Source organism: Ahaetulla prasina, chromosome 1 (assembly GCF_028640845.1).
Source record: "Ahaetulla prasina isolate Xishuangbanna chromosome 1, ASM2864084v1, whole genome shotgun sequence".
NCBI lineage: Eukaryota > Metazoa > Chordata > Lepidosauria > Squamata > Colubridae > Ahaetulla > Ahaetulla prasina.
The window spans coordinates 671,875-689,181 of record NC_080539.1 but is presented as its reverse complement, the minus strand read 5'-3'; the positions used below and the strand labels follow the sequence as shown (position 1 = coordinate 689,181).

The following is a 17,307-nucleotide window of genomic DNA, read 5'->3' as shown; positions in this document are numbered from 1 at the left end:
ATTAGAGCTGCAGAAAAAATAATTGCTACCAACTTGCTTTCCATTGAGGACCTGTATACTGCACGAATCAAGAAGAGGGCCGTGAAAATATTTGCAGATCCCTCACATCCTGGACATAAACTGTTTCAACTCCTACCCTCAAAACGACGCTATAGAGCACTGCACACCAGAACAACTAGACACAAGAACAGTTTTTTCCCGAAGGCCATCACTCTGCTAAACAAATAATTCCCTCAACACTGTCAGACTATTTACTGAATCTGCACTACTATTAATCGTTTCATAGTTCCCATCGCCAATCTCTTTCCACTTATGACTGTATGACTATAACTTGTTGCTGGCAATCCTTATGATTTATATTGATATATTGATCATCAATTGTGTTGTAAATGTTGTACCTTGATGAACGTATATTTTCTTTTATGTACACTGAGAGCATATGCACCAAGACAAATTCCTTGTGTGTCCAATCACACTTGGCCAATAAAAAAAAAATTTCTATTCTATTCTATTCTATACAGGCTATAAGATGAATGCATAAAAATCAACATATGAATTAGACCTCTGTACTAGTTTTAAACACACAGACAATAACGGCCCCCCCTTATTGCCTAAAATTAGCCCTCCTGAGTTAATGTTTTAAACAATTCCCCTTAATTAGCAGGGAGGATTTGATGTCCTTTTTATTTATTTCTTTATGAAACTTATTTACCGCTCATCTCATATCCAACATCCTGTAGGAATTTAGCACCCACCCCCCTCCTAGAAGAATGAAATATTTTAGAAAATATTTAAAAAGGCAGAATATATTTCCCTGGATGAGAAATGGAGAAACATGTTTTAAAGACAAAGCAGCTCCCTGCAACTTCCTGCCACCCCCCACCTTTGTCAATGGGCCATTAAAGCCTCAACCAAGCTCACTCATTTCCCCCCCACCTTTGTCAATGGGCCATCATCTGCAACATAATAGAACCCATCTAGCAACAGAAACTCACCACATGGCAAGGCTCAGGCAAGCTTGAGGGACAACCTACAATGTTATCTAAGACCCCTAGACCACCTGGGAGTTTGACAGCCAATCAGCCAAACAATCCTCTTTAAGAGAAAATACTCGGTTTTGGAAAAAAAAACTTCTTTAAACCTTTGAGTTCAGAGCCCCTCAGTCCATTTTCAGAACAGACCGGGATGGGCACTCTGGCCTTCATTTCCACCACTCTGGCCTTCATTTCCACCACTCTGGCCTTCATTTCCAAACCCTCAGCCCCACAGATTCTTACTCATCTCTGGGAATGTTGATTGAATCAGCCCCCCCACTCCCACCCCCCAGACACGGGGGTGGGGGGTGGGAGTGGGGGGGGCTGATTCAATCAACATTCCCAGAGATGAGTAAGAATCTGTGGGGCTGAGGGTTTGCGTGGGGGGGGGCACCTTCAAAGCAGGAGCTGGACAGGGCAACTGGTTCCTATTAATGAATAACTGAGTTTGTCTGATCCAGGAGCGATCCAGGGAGCAAATTCCATGGGGCCCTGTTTGCATGTGGGGGGGGAGGGAGGGAGGCCACTTCTGCACTGAAAGTGAATGAATGCTGAACACCCTTTCACTGCTCCCACCAGGGAAGCCCCTCCCCCCATTTGTGTACCCTCCTTTTGGGTGGGAGCTGCTGCTGAGAGCCCAGCTGAGATGGGCTCCCCTTTGTCTGTGTGCCTCTCATAAGTGAGTGTTTCATGGCAGCCCCTTTCTGCCTTTCACTCATTCTTAATATATGCAAACATTAACTCTGTGCAAAATAAGAAGAGGAAGCTAAAAGACATGAAGAACCATTGCAGGAATTGGGTATGTCTAGTTTAATAGGACTAGCGCTGACTTGATAGCATCTTCCAATATTGAATATCTGTTCAATATTTGAATAGATTTGACCTCCTATACAAGGACGAGCAGGTAGAATCTTTTCTCCACCTGAAAGCAAGACAAGAAGTGATGGATGGAAACTAATCAAGGAAAGAAGCAACTTAGAATTAAGGAGAAATTTTCTGACCTTGAGAACAATCAACCAGTGGAATATAAGTTGCCTCCAGAAGTTGTGGGTTCTCCATCACGGGAGGTTTTTAAGAAGTGACCTGAAATGGTACAGAGTCTCCTGCTTGAGCAGGGGGTGGGACTAGAAGACCTCCAAGGTCCCTTCCAGCTCTGTTGTTCTGTTCTTCTCTCAGGGTCCCGCCCAGGCCACCCACTGTCCCTTGTTTGTGCCATTGGGCAGGCAGGGCTCACTTCCCCCACATCCCCGAGACAAAAGCTGGGGATGTGCTGTGCCTCTCCCTGCCAGGCGTGTTGCCTGGCGATGCTGCCTGCTGGCTCTCTGTGCCAAGAAAGGAGGCCTCCATTTCCCAGGCTCAGAGGTGGGGGTGCAATGGCAGACCACAATCTTCTAATGCCTGCTGAAAATCGGTCCTGCAGCCCCCCACATTCCTGGCCAACTCTTGATCCTTTCAAAGCCTTCAAAAGCAGAGTAGAGGTGCCAAGAGGAAGTGGAGGAGGGGAGGGCAGTGAGCCAAAGACCCTCTGCCAATGACCTCACTAACTGTGTTTGCTCCCTCCAAACGAGGAGGGGCTGAGCTGAACAAACAAAGCTTTAGTGTGGGGGAGGCTGGGCTGCCCAGCCAGAAGCCGAGGGCCCGGCTACTGGCCACCATGGACCTCCTGCATCTGGCGCTCCTGCTGGGCTGCCTCTGCGGGTCTTTTGCAGCTGAAGGTGAGTTCCAAGTCGCCCCCTCCCCAGTCCATCCACCCTTGCCCCGTCTGGGCACCTGGGAGCCTCCATGGAATTCAGGAGGACGAGAAGGTGCGGCCCCTTCCGTGCATGACCCACCTGGAGAAGAAAAGCTGCCCCACATTTTGGATCATAGAACCAGGGGGTTAGGAAGGGACCTTGGAGGTCTTCTAGTCCAACCCTCTGCCTGTGGCTGGAGATCCTATACTCCTCCAGACTTTGTTTTTGGGCTTGATGGGATGGATACATGTGATCAGAAAGAGAACTGAATAAAAGAATTGGAAGGGACCTTAGAGGTCTTCTAGTCCAACCCCCTGCTTCAGCAGATCTTACACCTGGGGTGGTCAACCTTGAAACTTTAAGATTTGTGGACTTCAACTCCCAGAAGTTGAAGTCCACAACTCTTAAAATTCCCATGGTTGGATGGACATCCTTATCTTATCCCATTCTGGACAAATGGCTGTCCAGTCTCTTCTGGAAGACCCCCAGTGATGCAGCAGGCACAACTCCTGGAGGCAGGTCAGTCCACTGGTTAATTGCTCTGTTAGGAAATTTTAAGGGCCTGATGAATTCCTGGGGGACACCATCTGCCCCACAATGGCCAAACATCAGAGGCAGCACTGTTGGACCCCAAGGGTTAAGGTTGGGGTTAGAAGGGGAGCAGATCGGGGGGAGGGAATGTGATGTCCATGTCCAGAGGGGACCTCTCCCACTGCAACTGGGTCAGAACATAGGCAGAGTCCTACTGGATTAGACCACTGTCCCTTCTTGTTCAGCAGTCTCTTCTCTTGGTGGCCCACCAACTCCCAACCGGAAGTCTCCCACCAGAGGAGTCTCAGGGCAGCCCCCTGGGTCACCAGATTAGCATCAAGGGAGCTTCAGTGGAACCCCTACATTCTGCCGAGAAACTTGTGCTGGTGGCTTCCTGGCAGATGTGTCCATCCCCAAGAGAGAAGAGGCAGGTTCAGGGGGCTTCCAAGATTTGGAGACCCTTCCCACAAAATAGGGATGGCGCGGTAGCTCTGTGGTTCGTTGAGATCGTTGGGTGCAAAGCCGGCAGCCTAGGTTCGAGACCTGAGTGCCATGTGATGGGTGAGCTCCCGTCCTCGCCTCAGCTCCTGCCAACCTAGCAGCTTGAAAGCATGCAAATGTGAGTAGATAAATACGTAAAACTTTGGTGGGAAGGTAACAGCGCTCCGTGACATCATGCTGGCTACATGACTGAGGAAATGTCTTTGGACAGTGCTGGTTTAATGGCCTTGAAACGGAGTTGTAGTTAGTAATGACAAGCCACGTAAAATCCACAGGGAATCCTTTACCTTATACCCTTTCCCCACAAAACGCCCAAGGCATTCTTAAAGACCCGACTGACCAGCTTCCCTGGCTGCCTGTCCCCTCTGCCTTCCAGAGTCCTGCGAGGGCCGCTGTGACAAGGGCTTTGACAGCCAGAAGAAGTGCCAGTGTGATGACCTGTGCTTGTATTACCAGAGCTGCTGCAGCGACTATGCCAGGATCTGCAAAGCCAAAGGTAGGAGCAGGGGGCACAGATTGCCAGCTGGGGTTGGCAGAGAGAGATTAGGCTCCCTGGCAGAGGAAGTGGGGAAGGGCTGGAATCCATCCTAAGGGGCTGGGAGTGGGCTGCTTCAAGCCCTTTCCTTGGTTGCCATCCGAGCCGTGCCAGGGCCCCTTCCTTCTCTTGGTCCGACCCCATTTCTTCCCCAAACAAGGCCCCTTCCCGGCTGAATGCCTCTGCCACTACTAGGAGGGAGCAAAATGCAGCTGGGGCCGGGGGAAAGGAGGGGCCAGTTTCTCAGCTACCATCTGGGCACAATCCCAGCTCTGCCATCCTGCGTGCAGCACTTGGCCTTTCCGTTTGGACCTGCAGTGCCCCCGTTAGCTCACCCCCCTCCTTTGTCCTAGACCAAGGGGTCCCCAACCCTGGCAACTTTAAGACCTATGGACCAACTCCCAGAATTCCCCAGCCAGTGATGCTGGCTGGGGAATTCTGGGAGTTAAGGTCCACAGGTCTTAAAGTTGTCAAGGTTGGAGACCTCTTGGTCTAGATGAATTTGGATGAGAACAAAGTGACCGCCCTCTTCCCCCTCCCAACAACAGAGTGTTCTGTTGAACAGAACAGTGGTGTTCTGTCCTAGCATGTCAGGCCGAGACTAACTCTGAGCATGGGAGGAGGAGGAGGAGGAGGAGGAGGAGGAGGAGGAGGAGGAGGAGGAGGAGGAGGAGGAGGAGGAGGAGGAGGAGGAGGAGGAGGAGGAGGCAGAGCCTGATTGCCTAAGGGCTCAAGAGAAAATGGAAAGCCCACAGACCCTGGGCAGCAACAAAATGAAAGCCAAGTGGATTAAAATAACATGAACTGCCAATCACGGGCAGCACTTGGTTGCTGTTGGGTACCTGGTGTGTCTTTTTGGTCCTGAGAATGACACCCAGCTCAGGATCACTGCAGCTTCAGAGGGGCTTGGAGAGCCTGTCCTGGCGGCAGAAACAGTGCTGAGACAACCAGCGATTCTGCAGCTGCTAGAATCCATAGAATCCTAGGGTGGAAGGGACCTTGGAGGTCTTCTAGTCCGACCCCTTGTTAAGATCATAGAATCATGGAATCCTAGGGTGGAAGGGACCTTGGAGGTCTTCTAGTCCAAGCTCCTGCCCATATAGGAAACCCTATGGCGTTTCAGAGAAATGGTTGTCTAACGTCTTCTTAAAAACACCCACAACTTCTGGAGGGAAGCTATTCCACAGATTGTTCTCACAGTCAGGAAATTTCTCCTTATTTTCCTAGGTTGGCTCTTCTCTTTGACAATCTTCTCCCTGTTATTTCTTGTCCTGCCCTCTGGGGCCCTAGAGGATAAGTCAACCCCCTCTTCTTTGTGGCAGCCCCTCAAGTGCTGGAAGACTGCTGCCGTGCCGCCCCCCTAATCTTTGCTTCTGGCACCCACCCCCTTACAGTGACCCGTGGGGACGTCTTTCTCCAGCCAGAGGACGACTACCAGGATTACTACGATTTGGCCAATGCCACGGATCCGGTGCCCACCTTCTTCACCCCAGAGGTCACCGAGATCCCTGTGGACGAGGCCACCACAGACCAGCAGGCTTGGACAGATGACTATGCCTGGACAGAAGACGGGAAGTGGCCCGTGGGCCCTACGGAGGGAGGCCCCTGGGACCCCTCAGAGGCTCCGACCCTGCCAGGAGAGGAGGAGAGCCTGTGCAGTGGGCAGCCCTTCGATGCTTTCACCAGCCTGAAGAATGGCTCCATCTTCGCTTTCCGAGGTAGCTCAGCTGGAGGGGCTGCACCAAAGCTCCCCTCCCCTGGGCTGGCTCCCCCTGCCGGGCCTTTGCTCTTCTAGACTCCTGGAGGGGCTGAGCCTCTTGGAAGGGGGAGTGGCAGCCCCTGTTTGGGAGGGAGGATTCTGCCCCCAGCCCCTGGAGGGAGAGTGGTTCCCAAAGCACTTGGTCCCATCCCCATGCCAAAGGGAGGAAGCCCCCCACCAAGGTCCCCTACCCTACCCAAGCCTTATCCTTCATTGCTCCACACTCGTCTCCAGCGTGGGTGTGTGTGCTGCTGTGGAGGTCAGGAGATGCACCAGGGTGGGGCCGCTGAAGGAAGGCTCCGGGAGAACCGGGGTGGTGGTCGCGGCTGTTTATCCGTGCTAGCCTGGCTCCGGGGAAGGAGGGACTGGGGTGGGTCCCAAACACCTCCTCACCCGCTGCCCACCTGGCGCAGGCGAGTACCTGTACGAGCTGGACGAGAAAAGCGCCCGGCCGGGCTACCCCAAGCTGATCCGGGACGTGTGGGGCATCGACGGCCCCATCGACGCCGCTTTCACCCGCGTCAACTGCCAGGGCAAGACCTACCTCTTCCAGGTAGGCGGAAGGGAGGGAGGAAAAGGCCAGCCTGAGGGGGCTCTCCCTCCCCCTCGGGCCGGGCCGGGTGGGGCGGTGGCGGCCCCGGGGCGCCTCGGTGCAGCCTGCCCCACCGCTTTCCGCCGTCCGCCCTGCAGGGCAGCCTCTACTGGCGGTTCGACGAGGGCCTGCTGGAGCCCGACTACCCCCGCAACATCTCCGAGGGCTTCGAAGGCATTCCGGACGACCTGGACGCCGCCCTCGCCCTGCCGGCCGAGAACTACCTGGGCAGCGAGCGCGTCTACTTCTTCAAAGGTGCCCGAGGCCGGGGGGGGGGGCGGGGGAGTGCCCTCTGCCTGCTTCCGAAGGGACGGGGTGTGTGTGTGGACAGGAGCCGGCCTCTCCTCCCCCTTTGCTGACGGCGGCCGGCGCTCTCTTGGCAGGGAGCCGCTACTGGTCCTACGACTTCGCCCACCAGCCGAGCCGCGCCGAGTGCGAGCAGACGAGCCCCTCGCTGGTCTTCGACCACTACGCGGTGCTGAAGCACGACAGCTGGGAGGAGATCTTCCGCCTGCTCTTCGGGGGTTCCCGGCCAGGTGAGCGGGGGGGGGAGGGGAGGGCTGGGCCCTTTCGCTGCGCTTCCCCCCATCCTCAGGTGGCGCTGCTCACCGATCCCCCTCGCCCGCCCGCAGGTGAGGCCAGCCGAGCGCGCTCCATCAGCCGCGACTGGCGAGGGCTGCCCTCCCGGCTGGACGCTGCCATGCTGGGCAGGATCTACGTGGCGCAGAGCCCCTCCGGGAAGCCCAGCCGCCACAGGACCTCCCGCCGCCGCCACCGCAAGAAGTACCAGCGCCGGCAGAGCTGGGGCCGTTGGGACTCGTCGCCCTTCTGGGAGTCTCTGGGCGGGATCAGCTCCGAGTCCTCGGACCGCGACTGGCTGGTCTCCCCCTGCCAGCCCTTCCAGAGCGCCTATTTCTTTGTGGATGGTGAGCCCCCCCTTCTTAAAAGCTTCCTTGGATTCACTTATGGAACTCATTGCCACAAGAGCCTGGGAGGATCGGCTGCCCCATGGCAGAGGCGGTGGACTACAAGTCCCATTACTCACCTGCATTGCAACAGGTGTGCTGGCAGGACTTTAAAAGGAGGGTGTCCATGCGCCTAGAAGTGACTCCCCCCCCCCACATATTGCTTCCTGTATGTTCTGCGTGGAAAGGGTGGGCAGCTATTGCAATTTCAGGATCTGTGGACTTCAACTCCCAAAATTCCTGCACCACATAGCAGTTTCGAGGAAATTGGCTGAGGAATTCTGGGAGCTGAAGTTCACAAGTCTTAAAGTTGCCATAATCCCCCTCCCACAAATTTAAACTAAGGGTATCCACACAGGGGTGGGGGAGGGGGGGAGGGGGCTCTCAAGGCTGACCACTCTACCTTTCTCTTCCAGACAAATACTACCGGGTCAACCTGCACACGCGGCGGGTGGACTGGGTCCATCCCAGGTATCCTCGCCCCATTGCCAAATACTGGCTGGGCTGCCCCTCCGAGGACCTGCTCTGAGCCTGGCCATGGAGCCTTCTGGACCTGCTGACTGGCCCAATAAAGTCTCCCACCCACCCAGCCTGTCCACCTGTCTCCTTGTGCAAGGGGGAGGGGGTGCCCTCTGAAGGGGGGGTGTCTGCAGGCCCGCTGCTGCACTTAGAGGGTGACCCTATGAAGAGAGTAGCCTGCCACGCTTGCCCCTTTTGAGTTCCCAAAGGTTGTGCAGAACGCGGAAGACCCTCCAGGGTTCGTGTGTGTGTGTGGGGAGAGAAAGCCGGCTGGGTGACTTTAGACCAGGCCTTTTCCCTCAGCTCAGCCCTCCACAAAGAATTTCGGGTGGGGGATAGGAAGGAGATGTTAGCTGCCTTCAGTTACTTACAAAGTAATAAAGGCAAGATAAAAATTAAATTAATTAGTGTTACCACCCCCCCACCACTTCAGGAGGCCTGCTTCGCATCTGCAGAACAAGTCAGCTGGAGGGGCTGGTTGAGAAGGGGGGGGGGGAAGGGCAGTGGCATGACTGGCAGAGAGGTGGGCAGGGAGGAGAGCTGGGAGAAGGTGCTGCCTCCCCTTCACCCCAGCCAGGAGGGCACAGAAGCACCGTCCCAGGTGGAGCTTGGAGCAGGTACAGGAAAGAGGGGGAGCAGGGCCCCCCTGGTGGGTTGCAGGGATCAAGGAGCCCGGCCCTCATCCACCAACACCAATGAACACAAAAGGGGGGGTGGGGGCAGCCCCTTCTAGCACACAGGATCCTTAGAGTAGCTTCCCTGCAGAGTCCAACACACCAGTTTTGCGAGTTACTTTTTATTGCACACCACAAAGATCCAGTGTCATCACACGGCACCAGAATTTGGTAGCCGGAGCACAAAGTTGTGGGGATATCCTGCCCAGCTGAGCAGGCAAGGCCCTTGCCCCCCCAAAAGTCCCCCAAAGAGGCCAAGCAGGGGCTCCCTCGTGGACGGCCGCTCTGTGAGAACTCCCTCCCGCTCACAATCGATGGAACCAGCAGCCCCAAGCTGGGAAATGGCTTTTCTGCCCCCCCACCCCCTCTTCCAGCTCCAGCACCCGAGGAGAAAGCCCTAGGCGGCTGTGGGGAGGGGAGACCCCTGTGTGCAGATGGTGGACAGGGGCCCGCCTGGCGTAGAAGCAGGGCTGGGGAAGGCAGAGCGGCATCTCTGTCCATGCTTGGCGGAGGGCTCCTTCCTCCTGAGCGGCCTCTCGGGGATCTGTGGAAGGTCGGGGGTCTGGACGCCACCTCCCTGGGGTGAGGAGCGCCGGAGGAGCCAAAGGAAGCGGCTTCTGGGAGCCCAGCCCTGGCCTAGAGCTGCCCCAGCTCCCCTTCCATGGTCCGCACCATCACGTACAGCTCTGCCAGGCCCACCACGGAGGCCGCGATCACAGCCGCGATCACCCGCTGGAAGGAAGAATGGGGGGGGTCAGTTCTGCCTCTTGCACCCCCTGCCAGGAGCCCCTCCCCCTCCATCCGTGCTGGTGGCAAAGGGCCCATTGGCTGCCCTCACAAGTCCCGCCTTTTAGCTCAGCCTCTTGCCCCAGTTGATGTGGGAGCCCAGGAAACCAGGTTAATGGAGTAAACCGTGGCTATGTTGAGCCAATATAGGGAGTCCTTGACTTACAACAGGTCATTTACTGACTGTTCGAAGTTACAACAGCACTAAAAAAAAGAGGCTCATGGCTGTTCTTCACACTTACAACGGTTGCGGCATTCCAAGGTCAAAATTCAGATACTGGGGCAACTGGCCGATATTTATGAGCTCTGCAGTGACCTGGGATCACATGATCCCCTTTTGTGACCTTCAGACAAGCCAAGCCAACGGGGAAGCTGGATTCATTTAAGAACCGTGTGGCTCACTTAACAACTGCAGGAATTCTCTTAACAACAGTGGCAAGAAAAGTTGCAAAATAGGGCAAAGCTCACATGACCACTGTCTTGCTTAGCTATGTAACACCTTGGGCTCAACTGTGGTCGTAAGTTGAGGTAGGGGAGTGGAGTGAACTCCCTGCATGAACTTCCTGCCGGTCCCGAGGGGATCCCAAGCTGCCTGCCCCCCAAGGGGCTCCGGTGGACCCTCCGGCCAGCCAGGTGTGACTCACCGCTGCCGTCTCGGTGAAGATGTACTGGCTGCCCAGGAAGGCGCAGGCGAAGGTGGCTCCCACCGTGACGAGGAAGTTGATGAGGGTGACGGTCACCGCTTTGGCTGACCTGACTGGGAGAGCGGAGGGGAGAAACGACGTCCAGAGGGGTTGCCAGGCTTCCCCCTGGGATGGCTCCACTCTTGGCAGGCGTGCCGGTGGCCGTCAGGGAACTGAAAGAGCCTTACCTTGTTCGAAGCACCTGTAGGGGTCCTTCAGAGGATGCTGAACTACAACTCCCAGCATCCCTGCCCTGCACAAAGGATGCTGGGACCTGCACTTCAGCAACAACACCCAGGACAGCCACGGAGGCCCAGCGCTGGATTGGGCAGCACACTACACTGTCCACCCCCTTTTGGCCCCATTTGCGCCCTGAGTCTTGATCCTCCCCCAAAAGTCCCCAAAGGGCTCCCAAATGTTGTGGACGGTTATTTATTTATTTGGAAAATGTATTATCAAAGGGCAACTCTGGGCCCCGGCTGACAATCTTAAAAAGATAAAAAATATACAAAACCCGAAAGACACAAATACTGAGCCCCGATTAAAAGATGGGTAGGGAGGGAGTAGGACGAGGTGGGACTGTTAATCTATCAACATCCCCCCCCACCCCCGGAGCCCCAGGCCAAGGGGCAGAGCCAGGTCTTCCTGAAGATCAGGAGGGTCGGGGCCAGCCCCACTCCATGGGGGCTGAGGCGAGAGATGTTCCAGAGGGCAGGTTTAGTTCCCCAAAGGATGCCATCCACCCCGGGGAGGCAGGAGCCCCCCCCCCACTCATTGGGGAGAGGCAAACCCAGCCCCACCTAACAGTCTGCTGGCCTTCAAAGCACTGACTCACCTTGCCTCCCGAGATCAGCCAGGGTGCCAGGTTGGTTCAGCTCCTTGGAGGAGGAAGAGAAGATCCCATCACTTCTCAGCCCAGGGCTCCCCTTCCCCTCTTGTCAGCTGGCCAAGAACCCAGGGCTCAGCCTGAAGGAGGCCGCTGGCCAGAGGTGGGTTTCAGCAGCTTCTGACCAGCTCTGGAGAACCGGTAGTAAAAATTCCACCCCCATCTATTCTCTGCCTCCAAAGTCCCAGCTGATTGGAAGGAAATGGGGATTTTGCAGTAACCTTCCCCTGATGCCACACCTACCAAGCCACACCCACAGAACCGGTAGTAAAAAAATTTGAAACGCACCACTGCTGCTGGCCTACGCAGCGCCCAGGCTCCCCAGATGCCCTGGCCCTCACAGGCAGGGTCAGCTCTAGGGATCTGCTGCTCCAGGCACATTTGGTGGTCGGTGCAGAGCGGAAGCCCCTCTCTGGAGCATCAGCACAGGGAAACCCCAGGGACTGAAGGGGCCTTCCTGCATGCAAAGCTGAGGCTCTGCCACTGGCTCCAGCCCTTCTCTAACCATTGGAGCCCCTCTAGCAGACCCAGATGGCCAAGGCCAGTCCATGCTGAACAGAAAAGGGCCTCCCGGGGACCTTCCTTCCTATGTCTCAGGAGACTGACTTGGAAGGTAAAGTCTTGGCTGCAATGTTTGATTATGGCCCCTGTGGGCGTTTTCCTCCTCCCCCTCCCCCTCCTCCTGGCTAGATAGGCTAGATGCCCCTCCTTCATTCTGCAGCCCTTGATGAGGGGCTGCCATGAGTTCATGGGTCGCTGCACGCACTGATGTTACCTAGCTGGGTCATGAAACGTCTGCAAGAAAGCCACCCAGCTCCGATAACACCAAGGACTCCACATTTCCCTCGCTGACCTACAAATATTCTCTTCTATCACTGTCATGAGTTGCTCGAACACAGATGACCACACAGGGTCTGCAAAGAACTCAGGGAAATAACACTGGCAGTCCCAAACCTGCTTTTTCAAGAGGCAATTGGACTTTCTGGTTTTCCTTTGAAGACGTTTCACTTCTCATCCAAGAAGCTTCCTCAGCTCTGATTGGATGGTGGGGAAAGGAAAGGATTTAGGCTCCCTGCAGAGAGCTGGACGTTTGCATTCTTTTAGCGGATCGTTGAGGTCACCTGGAGGTTTATCTGTGGTGGGTGTGGAGCCTTCTTGGAACTGTTGAAAGGACTTGTTGTAGATTGGAGATAGATGAGGTCGTATCCCTCTCTCCCACTCCGTTGAGAGAGGGCTGTTCAATTTGGACACAGATGACGTCTTGGAGCCATCTTTCAAGCCAGCCGTCCTCTCTGTCCAAAATATGGACTTTGTTGTCTTTCAAAAGAGCAGACTGCAGATGGAAGTGCTGAATCTATTCCTGACAGGTTTGTTCTCCTATCTTGTGCCATGCGTTTATGAAGTGGTTGTTTTGCTTTCCCCAATGCACAGATCTGCACACGGCTCACTGCATTGTACTGCATATACCACGTTGCTCAGTTTGTATCTGGGTGTTTTAACCTTGGGGTGGACAAACTTCTGCCATAATGTGTTCTTGGGTTTGACGTGTGTGTGTATGTTGTGTTGGCTGAAGATACCCCTGAGCTTCCATTCAGTCCCACCATTCAGTCAGAGCTGAAGAAGCTTCTTGGATGAGAAGCAAAACGCCTTGAAAGAAAAATCAGAAAGTCCAGTTGCCTCCTGAAAAACCACTTTTGGGGCAACCAGGACTGGATGACAGAGAATCTCCATAGATATTTATTTTCTTGGGTTTTTTCCTTTGAACAGAAGCAACTTCTTGGATATGAAGCTAAACATTTTGAAGGGAAAAAAACCCAGTTGCCTTTTGAAAAGCACCTTTGGGTTTGCCGCCTTGAGTTACTTATAAAATAATGAAGGAGAGATAAAAATTTAATAATTAAGTAGCTCTAGCTCTGCACGTCCCCCTGACCTGGCAGCTGATGTTCCTTGTCATCTGCTTGTATTCCTCATTTGCCAACTTAGCTTTGATCTTCTCCAGCCTGGCCACTAATTCTGGGTTCTGAAACGGAAAGACCAACACAAACTTTTTCAGAAATGAACAAAAAAAATTGTTGCAGTCTATTCTCTCGTGGTCAGATCTTACTTAACAGAATAACAGAGCTGCGAGAGATCTTGGAGGTCTTCTAGTCCAACCACCTCTTCAAGCAGGAGGCCGTATACCAGTGGGGTCCAACCTTGGAACTTTAAGACTTGTGGACTTCAGCTCCCAGAATTCCCCAGCCAGCTCTGGACTTGAAGTCCACAAGTCTTAAAGTTCCCAGGTTTGAACACTTTTACCCTCTACCATTCCAGACAAGCCCAGTCTCTTCTTAAAAACATCCAGTGATGGAGCACCAACAACTTCTGGAGGGAAGCTGTTCCACTGATGTACTCAATTCAGTTCAGTTCTTGGTGCTCCAGTTCAAATGGGGCAATAACATATGGGAGCAAATTCAAGAGAAAGAGGAATACTATCAAGATGATGAGAAAAGCAAAACTTCCTTCGCTGGAAGAAGAGTTAAATGATCTGGATAATTTAGCCTGCAGAGGGGAAGACGGAAGGGAAACGGAAGGGAGCGTTCAACTATCAAAGGGCTTGCCACAGAAAAGTGGGAATGGGCTCCTTCTCTGATGTTCCAGAGGGCAGGACAAAAACCAGGAGGAAAAATTGCAAGGAAAAAAATCCAGCCAAGGCATCAGGAGGAACCGCCAGATTGTGGAGAGCCAGTCAGTCAGTGGCTACCACAAGGTCTCCTTCACTGGAGGCTTTGGGGTCATAGGTCAGGAACTCTCTGTCCTTTCCAACTCTATGGTCCTACGATGAAAAGTGACTTGCCTGGGGATGGCTCGAAGGGGCTGGATGCTACATTTGGGGGACAAAGGGAAAAAGGGGGCCCTGCACTTTATGTTTTGTCTCCTACGTCCGTCCTTCCTTCCTTCCTTCCCTTCCTTCCTGTTGCCTATCTCATTGTCTAGAGTGATTCTTGGAGGCTTCCAATAGCATAAAATAGAGATATAAAGGCACTCAAAGCATTAAAATTAAGATTAACAAGCATTATTAATAATAACATAATTCCTTGTGTGTCCAATCACACTTGGCCAATAAAAATTCTATCCTATTAAATAAATAAATGATTAAAGTCAAGAGCGGAGATGGTTTCGGGGTGGATATTTGCCTCTCATTCAGTCAACCACATCCAGGGTAATGCATGGAGGCCCAAGCCAACCAGCTGAACCAGAGTGGAAACAGATCTCACTCCATAGGTCAAGATGTTCCAGTGAGAGAGAAGGCTCTTCTCACTGATCCAGGTAGCCAAAATTCCTTGGCCAATGGTGTCTGGAAGAGGCCTCTCCTGTCGGTGGGAATGAGGCAAGGCAATCCACTGGAGCGAGATGTTCGTTATCTGATGAGTGTTATACATGCTCAGCTTGTTTTGAGGTTAAAATAGGGGAAATCTTACTGGACAGCTTTGTAGTCTAAAGGCAGAGAAATTGCAAAGAAGCTAACACACCCTGGGTGGGGGGGTTGTGTCCCCCTCCCCTACTTGTGAGGAGCCTGATTATTTTTCTCTCTCTTTTGAAATTAAAAAATAATAAACGCAGGTAGTCCTCAACTTACGCCAACAATTGAACCCAAAATTTCTGTTGCTAAGTGAGGCATTTAAACAAACTTTGCCCCATTTTATGCCCTTTCTTTCCACAGTTGTTAGATGAATCACTGCAACTGTTAAGTTAGTGAAATGGTTGCTAAGTGAATCTGGCCTCCCTATGGCCTTTGCTGGTCAGAAGGTCACAAAAGGGGATCACGTGACCCCCGGACCGTCATAAATATGAGCCAATTGCTCTATTTTGAGTCTGAATTTTGATCACATGACCATGGGGATGTTGCAATGTCCATAAGGATGAAAAATGGTCATAATTTTTTTTCAGTGCTATTGTAACTTCGAATAGTCCCTAAATGAACTGTTGTAAGTCGAGGACTACCTGTCATGCCCGATACGTACCCTGGGTGGTTTTGTCACTTCAGGGAGAAAGATTTCACTGCCTTCCAACAGTTCATGAAGATACACCGGAGAACCTGAGAGCGAGACAAGGCAAAATTGAGGTATCAGAAATTCTGGCCCTGAAGTGTGCAGGGCAGGCAGTGGAGCAAAATTCCATCTTTTCAGACCAATGCCGATGGCATGCTTCCAAGTTAATAATCAAGCAAAACCTGAACCTGGCATTACACGGAATGCAATAAAAACTGTGAACAGATAGGAACCTGTCTGTAGCTATTAAAAGTGTAGCTATTAAAAAAATATACCTTTGATATTAGGAATCACCCCAAAAATGTCATGCTTCCCTAGTAGAGTCACGGCTTTTCTCAACAGCAAAGCTGTTAGTTTGCTAGTTTGCATTTTCAAAGTATCAGAGCAGTTTTCCTTAAATTAATCCCAGTGTCATCATTTATTTCTTAAAATGTAGCCATGCTGAATCACTGTGCAAACAAACGCAGCAAAATACAGCACAGGCCACCTGGAAAACAACATTCTGACACCCAAGGAGTCATTGCAGAGAAGGACCAGGGCTTGCCTTCTGCCGGACAATTTCGGTTAAGTCCTGGAAACAAGCACATCTTGGAAAGCCAATAAGTATCAGCCTGGAATTCTTAGTGGTACAACAGAGTGAACCATACAGAGCGTTAGAGAATCTTATAGGACAGAAAAATAATTCTACTGATTTTAAATTGCAGGCAAGATGAACCCTAGGCGACTCTCTCATAGAGTTACTTAAAATATATGGATGAATTTCTTATAGAGTTGTAATGTAAAATCGATTATTTTTGCATTTTGGGGTTTTTGATCCTTTTGAGTCAGATTTCTGACAACTGCCCGGACAAGTCTCTGTAGATTTCTTACCAACATTTTTTTCCAAAAGTGGTTTGGCAATTGCTGCTTCCTAGAAGTGTGTGTGTGACTGGCTCAAGGTCACCCAGCTGGCTTCCAAGGTGGCTGTGCCAGTCTCTAGTCCTGTGCCTTCGCCACTCTTCCAACCGGCTCTCGCATCTTTGAGTTTAAGTATTTTTCAGGGGCTCCTTCCTCCTAAGCGATGTTTCTGTTAACCATTAGTGTGTTGGCAGACACACACGCACATAGTTCTCTTTGGAACACAGGCGGGGGTGGGGAGACATCTTCACAGTTGCAAAATTGATAACAGCCCTTTGAGGTAAGCCAGATCCTAAAACCACTTTTACAGGCAGTCCTCTATTTATAACCATTCATTCAGTGACCTTTTAAAGTTGCAACAGTACCGAAGTTATTTATGACCTTTTTTCACATTTACGACCTTTGCATCGCCTCATGGTCATGTGGTCAAAATTCGGACCTTTGAAACTGATTCATATTTATGACGGTGGCAACGTCCTGGGGTCAAGTGATCCCCTTTTGGGACCTTCTGACAAAGAAAAATCAATAGGGAAACCAGAGTCCCTTAGCAACCTTGCTACTAACTTAACAGCTGATCACAATACCAGAATAAGGAGCTGGAAGGTACCTTGGAGGTCATCTAGTCCAACCCCCTGTTCAAGCAGGAGACCCCATACCATTTCTGACAAGTGGCTGTCTGCAGTTTCAGCTGCAGTGCTTCACCTAATAACTCTGGCAAGGAAGGTGGAAGAATGGCGACAAGGCTCACTTAACGACTGCCTTGCTTAGCAAGGGAGATCTGAGGCTCATTTGCGGCCGTAAGTCGAGGACTATCTGCCTTACGGGGCCACGGGGAGGGAGTCGTGCCATCCGAACGTGCCTCTGCCCTACAGAAAACCAGGGAGGTTCCGCCCCGGGCTCGGCTGTCTCCGAAGCCCGACCCTCCCGGCTGGGGGCGGCGGGAGACACTCACCGGCGGCCGGGGCGGCTTCCTCCCGCAAGGCCCGCTGGAGCTTCCGGAGGAGCGCGAAAGGAAGGCCGCCCTCGGCCAGGGCCGCCGCCAACTCCACCCTCAGCGCTTCGGGAACGCCGCTCGCCTCGGGGCTCGATAAGAACCGGCACAGCGGCTGCCCAGGCTTGAGAGACGACGCCATTTTGAGACGGTCACATGACTGGTGGGGCTTCCGGCCGGGGAGACGGAG

The 17,307-nt window shown here is 52.8% G+C and overlaps 2 protein-coding genes across 2 annotated transcripts; one reads left to right on the top strand and one right to left on the bottom strand.

Annotated features, from left to right (window-relative positions):
- Nucleotides 1-2,676: 2,676 nt before the first annotated feature.
- Nucleotides 2,677-8,230, top strand: VTN (vitronectin). The gene is made up of 8 exons (XM_058163787.1): nt 2,677-2,749; nt 4,176-4,295; nt 5,729-6,052; nt 6,507-6,646; nt 6,784-6,940; nt 7,069-7,221; nt 7,318-7,611; nt 8,067-8,230. The coding sequence occupies exons 1-8, from the start codon at nt 2,689-2,691 to the stop codon at nt 8,177-8,179; spliced, it is 1,362 nt and encodes a 453-aa protein (XP_058019770.1). The 5' UTR covers nt 2,677-2,688; the 3' UTR covers nt 8,180-8,230.
- Nucleotides 8,231-8,949: 719 nt separating this feature from the next.
- On the bottom strand, nt 8,950-17,287 carry TMEM199 (transmembrane protein 199). The gene is made up of 6 exons (XM_058163951.1): nt 17,079-17,287; nt 15,203-15,276; nt 13,129-13,218; nt 11,148-11,190; nt 10,274-10,386; nt 8,950-9,575 (listed from the first exon to the last, which is right to left on the bottom strand). Exons 1-6 carry the CDS (start codon nt 17,257-17,259, stop codon nt 9,480-9,482), a joined length of 597 nt encoding a protein of 198 aa, XP_058019934.1. The 5' UTR covers nt 17,260-17,287; the 3' UTR covers nt 8,950-9,479.
- Between the last annotated feature and the right edge of the window lie 20 nt (nt 17,288-17,307).

What these genes read in the sequence shown, in the direction of transcription:
- TMEM199 (XM_058163951.1), bottom strand. Translation starts at nt 17,259, where the DNA reads ATGGCGTCGTCTCTCAAGCCTGGGCAGCCGCTGTGCCGGTTCTTATCG. An exon ending in AAGTGACAAAACCACCCAGG is followed by an intron (nt 13,219 to 15,202) that starts GTACGTATCGGG and finishes TTTCCGTTTCAG; the next exon opens with AACCCAGAATTAGTGGCCAG. An exon ending in GGCTGATCTCGGGAGGCAAG is followed by an intron (nt 10,387 to 11,147) that starts GTGAGTCAGTGC and finishes CCGCTCTCCCAG; the next exon opens with TCAGGTCAGCCAAAGCGGTG.
- VTN (XM_058163787.1), top strand. Translation starts at nt 2,689, where the DNA reads ATGGACCTCCTGCATCTGGCGCTCCTGCTGGGCTGCCTCTGCGGGTCT. An exon ending in CAGGATCTGCAAAGCCAAAG is followed by an intron (nt 4,296 to 5,728) that starts GTAGGAGCAGGG and finishes ACCCCCTTACAG; the next exon opens with TGACCCGTGGGGACGTCTTT. An exon ending in GCGCGTCTACTTCTTCAAAG is followed by an intron (nt 6,941 to 7,068) that starts GTGCCCGAGGCC and finishes CTCTCTTGGCAG; the next exon opens with GGAGCCGCTACTGGTCCTAC.